Source organism: Aotus nancymaae, unplaced genomic scaffold (assembly GCF_030222135.1).
Source record: "Aotus nancymaae isolate 86718 unplaced genomic scaffold, 86718_ANA_hifiasm-v0.15.2.pri h1tg000059l, whole genome shotgun sequence".
NCBI lineage: Eukaryota > Metazoa > Chordata > Mammalia > Primates > Aotidae > Aotus > Aotus nancymaae.
The window spans coordinates 58,543,843-58,556,351 of NW_026988473.1; the positions used below are offsets into that span (position 1 = coordinate 58,543,843).

The 12,509-nt window shown below is 35.7% G+C and overlaps 1 protein-coding gene across 2 annotated transcripts in view; it reads left to right on the forward strand.

Moving 5' to 3' along the window:
- POLD3 (DNA polymerase delta 3, accessory subunit) overlaps positions 1 to 12,509 on the forward strand; it is a 68,410-nt gene that overhangs the window by 23,761 nt on the left and 32,140 nt on the right. For both annotated transcript variants that reach the window (XM_012469662.3, XM_021671803.2), the window contains 4 exons: positions 2,494 to 2,761; positions 4,003 to 4,075; positions 6,772 to 6,937; positions 10,608 to 10,714. In XM_012469662.3, coding sequence (XP_012325085.1) covers positions 2,494 to 2,761; positions 4,003 to 4,075; positions 6,772 to 6,937; positions 10,608 to 10,714 — 614 coding nt within the window. The remainder of the gene's footprint in view (positions 1 to 2,493; positions 2,762 to 4,002; positions 4,076 to 6,771; positions 6,938 to 10,607; positions 10,715 to 12,509) is intronic.

Genomic DNA, 12,509 nt, shown 5'->3' on the forward strand with positions numbered 1-12,509 from the left:
TATAATTTCTATAAGTCCCATAAGAATAGGAATTTGGTCTATTTTGTTAGCTATATACCCAAAATAGTGCCTGGCACATGGTAAGGATTCAAAAAGTAGTTATTGAGTGAATTAACAATAGACATTAGTTCTTTTTTTTTCTTTAGCTCAAAATCTTGAGTATAATAGGTGTATAAATATTTATTAAATAAATATATAGCCGAAGAGTAATAATTTACAAGTCTCTTTTCTTTTAGGGAAGGATTTCAAGAAAATATTAACACCCTGATGTTTATTTGAAATATATTACTAGATTTCAAAACTAATGTGTCTTAGAATCTAGTTGGGTGTTTCAGGCTCTAAAAATCTGTTCCTTTGTTGTATCTAGCAAGTAAGCAAACAAGAATAAAAGTGACGCAAAAGTTCAAAATGAAATTTGCCAGGCCCACTAAAATAAACATGGCAAGTAGAAATGTGGTAATAGGAAGCACTTCAGTGAAACTACCTAAATACTTAAAGTATTCTCAGTAGAAAAGTGATTTTATCTCCAACAGATGAGTTTGTATTTGGTCCTGAGAATTATGGGCCAACTGAGATCTGACTCATGATTTCGTGTGTTTTAAGAAGTGCTGTGACATGAAGAAAGTTAAAATTTTAGGATTGAGCAGAGATCTGTCATTAGACATGCTCCCAGCCTAACTCAGTCTCTTCCTCATTGCCAATTCCTGGTCCTGACCCTAAGGTGTGGAATGCAGACCAGAAGGAGCAAGAGTTGTTTTAAGGCCAACTTTAAGACATTGACAATGAAATAAAACATTACCCTTTTTCTTGTATGTGTAAGCACCACAAGGCCAGAGAGGAAGAGCAGTGGGTGAAAGAAAATGATTTCCATTTGTTCTTAACTCTGATGCACAAAAGATGTGTGTAAACAGAGAGTTTTCTGATGAAGACCATAATAAATCAGTGGAAGATTTTGGGAGCTTTTGACTCTAGCTTTGGGGCTGCCCAGTCTAAAGTTTCTTCTGAGATGATGTATCAGGGATTTTTTTTTTCATTAAGCCAGGTATTCTAGCAGTTAATCTTGAAGTTGTGCCTGGTTGATCTCTAAGATAAATACTATCATCATATAGTTTAGAAATCTCCCACCCCAAATTGAAGGTGATACACTAAAGAAGGGAAGGAAGCCAGAAGCCTCACTTGCATTCACTTAGTCATTCTTTCAACATGTTGTTCCTAACACTTTTCTATGTTCCTAACACTTTTCTATATTTCTGGGCGCCTGAAATATAAAAGATAAATAAGACTTCAAGGAGGTCTTACTTATGCTCAATAAGCAAGACTGGGAAAAATAAAATATTTTTCTTTGTTAGAAAAAGCTGGGAAACTTTGCTTTAAGTATAATCCTTTGGGAAGGCTAAATCAATTACCCATTCACAATGTGGAATGTTACATTATGGATTTGTGTGAAAGGGCACTTCTGTAATGATTAGACAGGAGATGTATGTTTCCTTTAATATGCCACGCAAGCTGTTCCACCAACTTTCTTCTCTTGGCCTTGGGCATACTTATTTGTTTGGTGCCGTTAGTATTATTAGAAATTATTAACAAATGGCTGTAAAGGGCTATAGGTTATAGGAGCCAGTGGCTCTGCTCCCAGCTTCTCCCATGTTTTAAAGCATTATTTATTTATATATTTTGAGACAGGGTTTACTCTGTCCCCTAGGCTGGAGTTGAGTGGTGAGCTCATGGCTTACTGCAGCCTTGACCACCTGGATTTAGATGATCCTCATACCTCAGCCTCCCGAGTAGTCGGGGCTATAGGCATACGCCACCACACCCAGCTAATTTTTGTATTTTTTTGTGGAGACAAAGTTTCACTATGTTACCCAGGCCAGTCTTAAATTCCTGGGCTTAAGTGATCTGCCCACCTCAGGTTCCCATACTGTTGGGATTACAAGCGTGACCCAACACACCTAATCCTACAGCATGATTTACTCTGGCCAAGAGAGTTACCAGGAAATTGGTTAATTTTTAAAGCTTAGTTTTGATTCAGTCAATATTTATTGCAAATCTAGCCCTTGTAGAGGAAGGTCTTTAAAAACAAAGACTATTTCATTTCCCAAGGATAATAAAATTACGAAATCTTTTATAATTGTTGGTTGCATTCTTATTCTTTTGATTAGCATACTTTTTTTTCAAAAAAGCAAGAATATTCAATTTGTTGTGGTAGAAGATGCCTAATTCCAACCCTGTCTATTACTAACTAGATGTATAACCTCGTACAAGTGACTCACTTCTCTCCAATATTTGTTTCTTTATGTAATACAGGGTTTTGTACAACGTTTTTCTAAAAATGATTCTAAACAATATTAGAGTTAAGTATTGTGTGGAAGAAGCAAGAGTTTGAAAATAAGGTTTTATATTGACATTAGTTTTATTCTTTTTTTGTTGTTGTTGAACCACCCAAGAATTGCATATACTGACATTAACTTAATGCAACATTCTTGTCCCCAGATTTAGTGCAATACAATGTGCAGCTGCAGTCCCTAGATCTCCTGCTGAATCCTCTTCATCTTCCAAAAAGTTTGAGCAGTCACATCTTAACATATCAAGTGAGACACAAGCCAACAATGAGCCGACCACCAATGGTCATGGCCCCCCTCTGTCCAAGCAGGTTTCCCAGCAGCCCAAAGGAATTATGGGACTGTTTGCCTCCAAAGCTGCTGCTAAAACCCAAGAAATCAACAAGGAAGCGAAAACAGAGGCGAAAGAAGTAACAAATGTAAGTCTTCTTTGAAGATACCCCTTCACTGCAGCTCAGAGTGGGTAACTAGAAAAGCATTAATAGTTCCAGTGTTAGTAGTTTATTAATATAAGGTTCTGATATCAGTTCTGATTTTTCTACGTTAGTTTGAACCCTTTAATACTTGATACTGTTATCTGAAAGAGTTCTTTTGCTTTTGATATTATTCTCGCCAAGCCTTAGATTTCCTTTGTAAAATGGTAATGTCTACCTTGTGCACATCACAAGATTGTTGTGAGACCCAGATGAAAAAATGCATGTGAAAATACCTTGAGAATTGTTATGTTAAAAAAAATGTTTGTTTGCAATATATCATTCTGAGGAACATCTTATATTTCCCATTCTTATTCTACTTTATGCGTTTTTTTTGTTTTGTTTTTTTGCTTCATTTGCTTCCCTTAGTTTTTTATTGTTCAATCATCTGAACTAACTTAAGGGCATTGACATAAGAAAAGTATCATTAAGATACTATTTTTAAAATCCAGAAGAGTATAATTATTGTTACTATTATCACTGTCATTTTCAAGCTTCTGTCTTGGGAAGGGAAAGGGATGGAGGAAAACACTAACGTTTATTGAATTTCAATTGTGTGCCAATAGTTTGGTCTTTGTTTAAATCCTCTTATCAGTTCTGTGAGGGAGATATTAACTATTTCCCTTTGCATATGGTAAAACTGAAACCTAGATTTAAGTAATTTACCTGGAGCCCATATTGCTACTAAATGGTGGAACCAGGAATTCAGATCTACTTCTGATGACTAAAAATGTAATGTTTTAGGTTTTTCCCCCTTTGTGTACATACTGCCTCTGATCTGTTTTAATTCTGTCAAAATAAGTAGTTTTAAAATGTGGTCAAGAAAAGTTTAGACGGGAGCCGCGGTGGCTCCGGCCAGTTGTCCTGGCGCTTGAGGAGGCGAGGCTATGCGTTCAAGGCCAACCTGGGCAATATGAGAACCTCTCATTCATTAAAAAAAAAAAAAAAAGAAAAGTTTAGATAAGATCTGTAAGAAACTAAGCTTTAGAGATTAACACCAGTTACTATCTGGTCTGGATTATCGTTCTAGGTTTGTTATATCTAATGCCTACACATTTTGGCATGATTGTATAGAGACTATACCTTCACAACAGTGTGCTATGCTGTTGAATAGATTGTTTGAGACTGCTACTTCATGAACAGCCTAAATGCTAGCAAAAAGTTATGTGTGTTTTCTATGCTTGTAGGCATCTTCGGCAGGCAACAAGGCACCAGGGAAAGGGAATGTGATGAGCAACTTTTTTGGAAAAGCTGCTATGAGTAAGCATGTTCTTGCCTTACTTTGACTAATGAGTGAATGTTAATGTAATAACATACTATATCTGAAGTGAAAGCCACTTTGTCTAGTTTTTGCCTATCCAGGAGACTACCTGCATCTAATATAAATTTGCAGTGTACTGCCCAATATATTGATGAAAGTAACTCAGCTGGAACTTTATGGATGAGTTAGGCTCAGTTAAGATCACTTTGAGAGCAGTTTATTATTCCTGGTTTAATTTCCTGCCTTGAAAAGAGAATGAGATGTTTGCTTCATAGGGCCCTTGAAAATGGATGATTAAAATAAAAGGAAGGCTGCCTGACTAAGCAGTAAAGTGTTGAGGTTAATAACATGGATGCTAGAGTCAGTTTGCCTGGTGTGACCTTTATTTCTTCTGTCTCTTAAGGGGCCACAAAAGTAAATCTTTTGCCTTTCTTCAGTTATTTTTTGCAGATTACTTCCAGTGTGAATTAGAAGGGCTCAAGTAATAATGGATATTTAAAAATCTTTTTTGAGAAAGCAAAAGTCTTCTTGATTTTTAAAAAGATGTTTAAATAAGAATTCTTTCATATGGAAAGAACCAGTAGTCACATATTTTCATACTTCTCATATCAAGTGTACATCCCCAGAGAGTATGTGGTAGAATACCAGGAAGAATGCAGGAGCCACAGGATAATTATGGAACACTCTCTTGGAGCATCCGTTTTACAAAGATTTTTAAAGGAGGCATTTTGTTACATGCCTATGCAAGCAAAATTAGCCAGAATTCTGCCTTTCTGTGATGGCTAAATTGGTGGTCATGGGAGGGATTGGAGTGGCTTTTTTTTTTTCATATTCTGCTTATGTAAGGGTGACAGTTTTTGTGTTTACCATAAAAGCTATCAGAGAACATTTTTGTGTTCTTCCAGCTCAGAATGTGTAACTAGAAAAGCACAGGTAACCAGAAAAGTATATGGAAAATGTGCTACTTAAAGGTTATTGGGAAGCATTATTGTATTACTGCAGGCACAATCGGTGCACAGGCAATGCTTCCTACTTCTGTTAAAACGGATTCCCAACCCACAGGCCACTGAGGGCTAGCAGTCTGTGGCCTGTTGGGAAAGGCTGCACAGCAGGAGGTGAGCGGCGAGTGAGCATGCGTTATTACGCATGAACTCCGCCTCCTGTCAGATCAGTGGTGCCATTAGATTCTTATAGGATTGTGAACCCTATTGTGAACTGTGCATGTGAGGGATCTAGGTTGTGGGCTCCTTATGAGAATCTAATGCCTGATGATCTGAGGTGGAACAGTTTCATCCTAAAACTACCCCCTCACCCACCACCACCCCTGTCTATGGAAAAATCATCTTCCATGAAACTGGTCCCCTGGTGCCAAAAAGGTTGGGGACTGATGTGTTAAAGCATCATGCTGTCACTGGCCTGCCTGGTATGGGCCACTGTACCCAATCAGATTATGGTTTCTTGGCAACTTTGATGAGACCTGCCTGTTTGTTGATATATATTTTTTAATGCATTTGTAATCTTAAAAACCCAGTGAATTTAAAAATTCTTATTTTTAAAATACATAAAACAGTGATTATTTGTGAATTGTAAAAAAAAAAAAAAATCTTTACAGAAGTATGCTTATTTAAGTCATGTGTTTAGTTAGCAAATAGATTGAGCACCTGCCATGTGCTTGGCATTGTTATGCATTGGTGATACAATAGAGAAAAAGACAGAGTCCCTGCCTTCAAGCCCTTACATTCTACTGAGACAGACAAATAAAATGGAAAAAAAGCCAGGCATGGTGGCACATGCCTGTAATCCCAGCTACTTGGAAGACCAAGGCAGGAGATTTGCTTGAGCCCATAAATTCAGATCCAGCAATAATAAAGCAAGATCCCCATTTCTCAAAAAAAAACAAAAGGAAAGGAAAGAAAGAAAACATTGAAATAGTGGATGATTTTAATTGCTAGGTAGGAATAATAGGGTGTTACGATAGCATGTAATACAGTGAGGGTGAAAACCTGGATAAAAGAAAATACTATTAAATATTCATCTAAAAAAAAGAATTGCTTACAAAGTTAATTTATTTAACAGACATTTCTTGAAGGCTGAATGTTCAGAGTAAAATTATGACTTTTTTATTGTATTTGACACAAGACAAGATCATTACAATGAAAATCAAGCTTGAGAGTTGGATGAAGAGAGTTTATTGTGGGGACTTGAACCATTTAAAACTTAATACTGGACAGTAACAAGTGTTGGCAAGGATATGGAGAAATTGAACACTCATACTCTGCCAGGCATTAAAAGATAGAATATAATAGAAAGTAAAGGTCTTGCTACAATTCTGTTATTACCATTTGTAAACTCTGTATTGTTGGGAAACATCTTGTAATACTTCTGATTCTTGATTTTCCCCATCTGAAAAAGGAGAAGGATAATATCTCATAACATTGTATTTGTTTTTTCTGAGCCTTCCTTTTACTATCATTTAGCCTGGGGCTGTGATATAATGAGGGATTAGCAGGAGGCAGAAATGAAAAGTTACAGTTAGAGTGGTGGTTGGAAAGGAGAAATGTTTTCTGGATAATCCATGAGCTCCTTTTTGCCCCTGGTCCTAACGTATTACCTGGCACATGGTAGACTGTCGAAAGAATGAAGTATTAATATTGCATGATGGGGTCATATGTCGTCTGCTTTATTTTATTTATAGATAAACTTAAAGTCAGTTTGGACTCAGAACAAGCAGTGAAAGAAGAAAAAATACTGGAGCAACCTACAGTGTCTGTCACTGAACCAAAGCTGGCAGCTCCTGCAGGCCTGAAAAAATCCAGCAAAAAAGCAGAGCCTGTTAAGATGCTGCAGAAGGAAAAAAAAAGGTAGGAAAATTTTGTTGCTTGTTGGGGAAGAGTCTCTACTGAGGGTGAGAAGGTCTGTTTGGGCTTATTGACAGCAGGCAGTTTTCACTTAAGTACTAAATCCCACTTAATGCCTTAGGGACACAACTATACAAGCAAAATGGAGAGAGAAGCCCAGTAGCTTATCTAGTGAAGTAGGACTGTGGAATCAGCCAGTTTGGATGATTTAAGGACCAAAGTCATTTTTTTGGTCTTATTGCTCTAAATTGATTGTTATTTTTTGTTTTATTATTATTATTATTTTTGGTTATTTTGTTACGTAGCACTTTCAGTACTTTTTGTTTTAAATTTGTGGTTGTGGCATAAGTATGCCTAAGTGTGTGTGTGTGTGTGTGTGTGTGTGTGTGTGTGTGTGTTTCACTTCAAATTGCCAAATGAAGGGTTACTGTTTCCAGTCAAATTTAAGAGAAAAAGTTCTTTTTTTTTTTTTATATCAATGAGTTTATTTTTCAAGTGGTAAAATGTAATTAGAAAAGAAAATAAAAAGCACATAAGCTGTTAAAACTAGATCCAGGAATTGGAGACACTACCTCATAGTTGGTAGAAATAGTCTGTTGAAAGAAATTCTAAAGGACACTGTCAACACTGATAGGCCCAGAAAGACGACTTTTGTGGCAAGGTTGGGACTACTCTTGTTGAAAACATCAACAAAATGGTGAAATTGCAGAGGGTTAAAGTTCTGTCCAGTGGACCTCACCTCCTAGGAACATATGACTTGGGTGGATTAAAATGTCCCCAACCATGAGTACAACACTCACTGTTGATTCTTATTGCCAGGAATGCATTCAGTATTTCACTACTAAATGTGATGTTAAATGTAGATTTTTAGTAGATGCCCTTAACCAGATTGAGGAAGTTGTTTTCTGTTCCAAGTTTACTAAGAGGTTTTATCATGAGTGGGTGTTGAATTTTGACAGCTGCTTTTTCTGCATTTATTGGATGCTCAGATGGTGTTTTTATTAATGCGGTGAATTACACTGATTTTAAAATGTTAGGCCAACCTTGTGTTCTTGGGATAAACTCCACTTGGTTATGATGTATTATCCTTTTTTATATATTGCTGGGTTAGATTTGTTAATATTACACTAAGCATTTGTTGCTTGTTAATGAGGACTGTAGGTCAGTTACTTTCTTTTCTGGTAATGTCTTTATCAAGTTGCTGTGTCAAAATTGTACTAACTTCGTAAGATTAGTCACACGTTGCATAACGAAGTTTGGGTGAACAATGGACCACATATACAACAGTGGTCCCGTAAGATTATAATGGAGCTGAAAAATTCCTGTTGCCTAGTGTCAGCATTGCTGTCATGACATGGTAGTGCAACACATTTTTCACGTGTTTGTGTTGATGCTGGTATAAACATACCTATTGTGCTGCCAGTCATATGAAAGTATAGCATATATATTAATAGTTATGTGTACATAATACTTGATAGTAAAAATGACTGTGCTCCTGTATTTACTGCACTATACTTTTTATCATTTTAGAGGGTTGTCTTTCTACTTATAAAAAAAGTTAACTGTAAAACAGCCTTGGGCAGTCCTTAGGAGATATTCCAAAAGAAGGCATTCTTATCACAGGAGATGACAGCTTCATGTGTGTTATTGCCCCGAATAAGACCTCCCAGTGGGACTAGATGTGGAGGTGGAAGACAATGATAATTGATGATCCTGACCTTGTGTAACCAATGCTAATGTGTGTTTGGGTCTTAGTTTTCAATAAAAAAAGTTTAAAAAGTAAATGAAAAATTAAAAAATTTAAAAATAGAAAATAGCCTATGGAATAGGGATATAAAGAAAATATTTTTGTACAGCTGCACAATTTTTTGTGTTAAGCTGTGTTATTACAAAGAGTCAAAAAGTTATAATTGAAAATAAAGTTACAGTAAGCTGTTTATTATTGAAGAAAAACATTTTTAAATAAATTTAGTGTTGCCTAAGTGTACAGTGTTTATAAAGTCTGCAGTAGTGTACAGTAACATCCTATGGCCTTCACATTTACTCACCACTCACTCACTGACTCATCCAGAGCAACTTTCAGTGCTGAAAGCCCCATTCATGGTAAGTGCCCTATATGTGTGTACCATTTTTAATCTTTTTTATACAGTATTTTTACTGTATCTTTTCTATGTTTAGATATTTAAATACACAAATACCATTGTATTACAATGGCCTACAATATTGAGTACAGTAACAATGACGTACAGGTTTGTAGCCTAGGAGCAGTAGGCTATACCATCTAGGTTTGTGTGCATATACTCTATGACGTTCACACAGTGAAATCACCTAACAATGCATTTCTCAAAATGTGTCCTTGTCATTGGATGACATGGTCCTTGATCCATGACCACAGTTGGGAGAAGTTTCCTCTGTTTTCTGAAGGAGTTTGTATATATGTATATATTTTTTAAATGTTTAATAAAATTTGCCAGTGACTCCAGGGCTGGATTTTGTTTGTGGGAATGGTTTTTATTGTGACTTGGATTTAACTAGAGCTGTTCAAATTCTCGAGTACTTCAGAATATGTCTATTTGATCTAAATTGTTGAGTTTATTGGCATAAAGCTGTTCATTATATAACCTTATTCTTTGAGTTTATAGAATCTGTACTCAATGCAGATTTCTTCACTGTTTCATTCCTGATTGGTAATTTATATTTTTCCCTTTTCAAAATGGGTTTTATAAAAGGTTATTAATTTTATTAATCTCTTTTCCAAAAATAACAACTTTGGCTTTGTTAATTTTCTTTATTTTTCATCTCATTGATTTCTATTCTTATCTTTATTATTTTCTTTTACTGTGGGTTTAGTTGTTCTCTTTCTAGTTCAAGGTAGAAAGAAGAGTTGATATTTAAAGTTATATAAGACATAAGGTACTTGATGGTAAAGATTATGTTTTGTATATATTTGTGTCTCTAACATACAGTAGGCCTTTGATAAATTACTTGTTGGTTGCATGAGGAGTATGATGGAGTGTCCGTCTGTCCAGAGGAGCTAAATAATGTCAAGATGGAGTCTAGGTTTTTTTTTTTTATGTCATTAGAATCACCTTAAAAGGATATCTGTGCCTTTGCTTATGTTCTTTCTCTTTAAAATATTTGTTTCCCCTTTCTACATAATGAACTTCTACTTAGCTTTTAAGTTTTTCAAATATGAATTATATTCCATAAACATTTTATTTGTCCAGTTAAATCTACCACATTGTATTATAGCCAGTGGTGCTTGCCAGAGCTTCTTGGAAACAGTATTTTCTTCTGTATCGTTGCATTCTCAGTGGCTAGCAAAGAGCCTTGTATGTATGTAGTAGCTGCTTATTTAATGATTGTTGAATAATTGAAAGGCCAATCAGGGAAGTAAGAAGGAATTTGGAAAGATTCTTGATAACCTGGTTGTAGCTTCCAGTAGTCTTTAGAGAACTACAGAAATTTTTTATTCAAGTCACCTCATGACATGACCTAGTTGTGGTCAGGTAGCAGAGTATCCTTAACAAGAGTCCTTATTGGACTATCTGGCTATTCTTTTCTACCCTCTGGAATTAAGACCACAAGTTATAAAGCAAAACCCATAAGAACATATGAATACTTACATTTTTGTTCTGTATAACATACTTAATTTATTTCTGGATGGCAACAGGGGGAAGCGAGTAGCGTTATCTGATGATGAGACAAAGGAAACTGAAAACATGAAGAAAAAGAGGAGAAGAATCAAACTTCCTGAGTCTGATAGCAGTGAAGATGAAGGTGGGCATTACCATTCATTTTTGGGTAGGGGGATCAATTTTACTTTTAATGCTCAAGGAGCTAAAAACGTAATGGATTAAGGATCACAATGAGAGTAGTAATTCTAGCATTGAGAGACACCGTAGCACCTCTTTCTGTTTGAAATCTGCTTTAGCCTTTTGGCCAGAACCATGATCTTTCAGCAATTTGTCAAAATAACACAGAGGGAAAGAGGATAAGAATTAATATTATATATGCTATCGAAGACATTTTCTTTTCTTTTTTTTCTTTTAAGGGAAGGGGATATTCCTTTGGCTACCTTCATGTGAATCTTTTAAGAATTGTGACATTCTAGGCAGCCAGGGTATTATTGGTGGCATTCCACACAGGTAAAACTAGGGTTAACTGGAACAATCTGCAGTGTCATTGTTGGAAGGGAATGACACTGTGGACCCTTCTAGTTTTAGGCTGTGGGCAATGTTGTAAGATAAGCAAACCTAATAAGGGCAAGAGTCTTACCAAGAACATTAATATGCTTTTTAAAAAATATCAAGTTTAATGAAGAGCCAAGATCTTGTCCCAAATTTTATAAAGTGTATAGAAAAAGAAGGAGGCTAAAGAGAAAGTTAAATGAGTTGAACTGATGTGCTGGATGACTCTGCCCTGAAAAGCCTACTTTGAGAAACAGTGGTGAAAAGTTTGAACTGCTAATCAATTCTCCATGAATTCATGGCATAATGGGTATAAAACATTTTAGGTAATGAGGGGAAATCTATCCAAAGGATTTCAGTATCACATGAAGATACAGAGACAAACACAAACAGATACTAAAAGGGAGGGTAAAGAAGAATATTGTATGCAAAAAATGAACCTACTGTGCTATCAAAGGACAAAATTAAGATTCTACTCTTTCCAGAAACTTCTCTAAGAGGAATTGAAAATGGTAAGAGAGACTTTCGAAAAAAGGATATTAGCTCAACTATACAAGTGAGTGAAAGAAAAAAAACAAATTATATATACATATGACAGTAATGCAAAAGAAATGAACAAACACAAGAAATAGTAGGAGGAAGTTGAATCTGTGATAGAGGTATAAAATCTTTGACACTTCTGTGAATTTAGAGTCTACCATTCATGCTATGTGTTTAGGATTACAGCCTCTGATATCCTGTGAGAGGTACAATGTTTTTCATGGTTTTTAGTGGCTCTTTAGAATGGGTAGGAGTAAGACCCTGTGAGCATCCCAGAGAGGCAAATGCTATGTTTTCATTCCCTTGTCATTTATCAGAATGCTTTGGCCACAGCTAATGAAAGGAACAACTCCATGTGGACACATGGGAAAATAATTAGAAAGTAAATTTAGGAATAGGTGCTAATTGGAACAGTTTTCCCTATGTCCAATCAGTAAAAGACCTTGGGAAGATTTTGGAAAGGTCTTTGAAGCCATCAACCTCTAATATACGTTAAAAAGGTAAACTAGATACTCTAGTATTAGTTAAGGAGTCAGTTCTAAGTTAAGGAATTACTGTGGTTGGTTGAGCACTCATTATATCCTTCTGAAATAGTCTCTGTAGTTCTGATCTGTAGCCTACAAAAATAATACTGTTGGGTGATTAGAAATCTGAGTGGAGTTATTTCGTTTTGAAAGGAATGTGAAGAAATGTGATAGAGGTGCACAGCCTATAACAGATGATATAGAGCAGAAGCTCTTAGATTTTTTTTCCTCCGGCAAAGATAATTTTTGGCATTTAACTTAATTTATAAACTTCTGCTATTTTATTCTTAAATTTCATCTTTGTCTCAAAGCCAGTGGGAT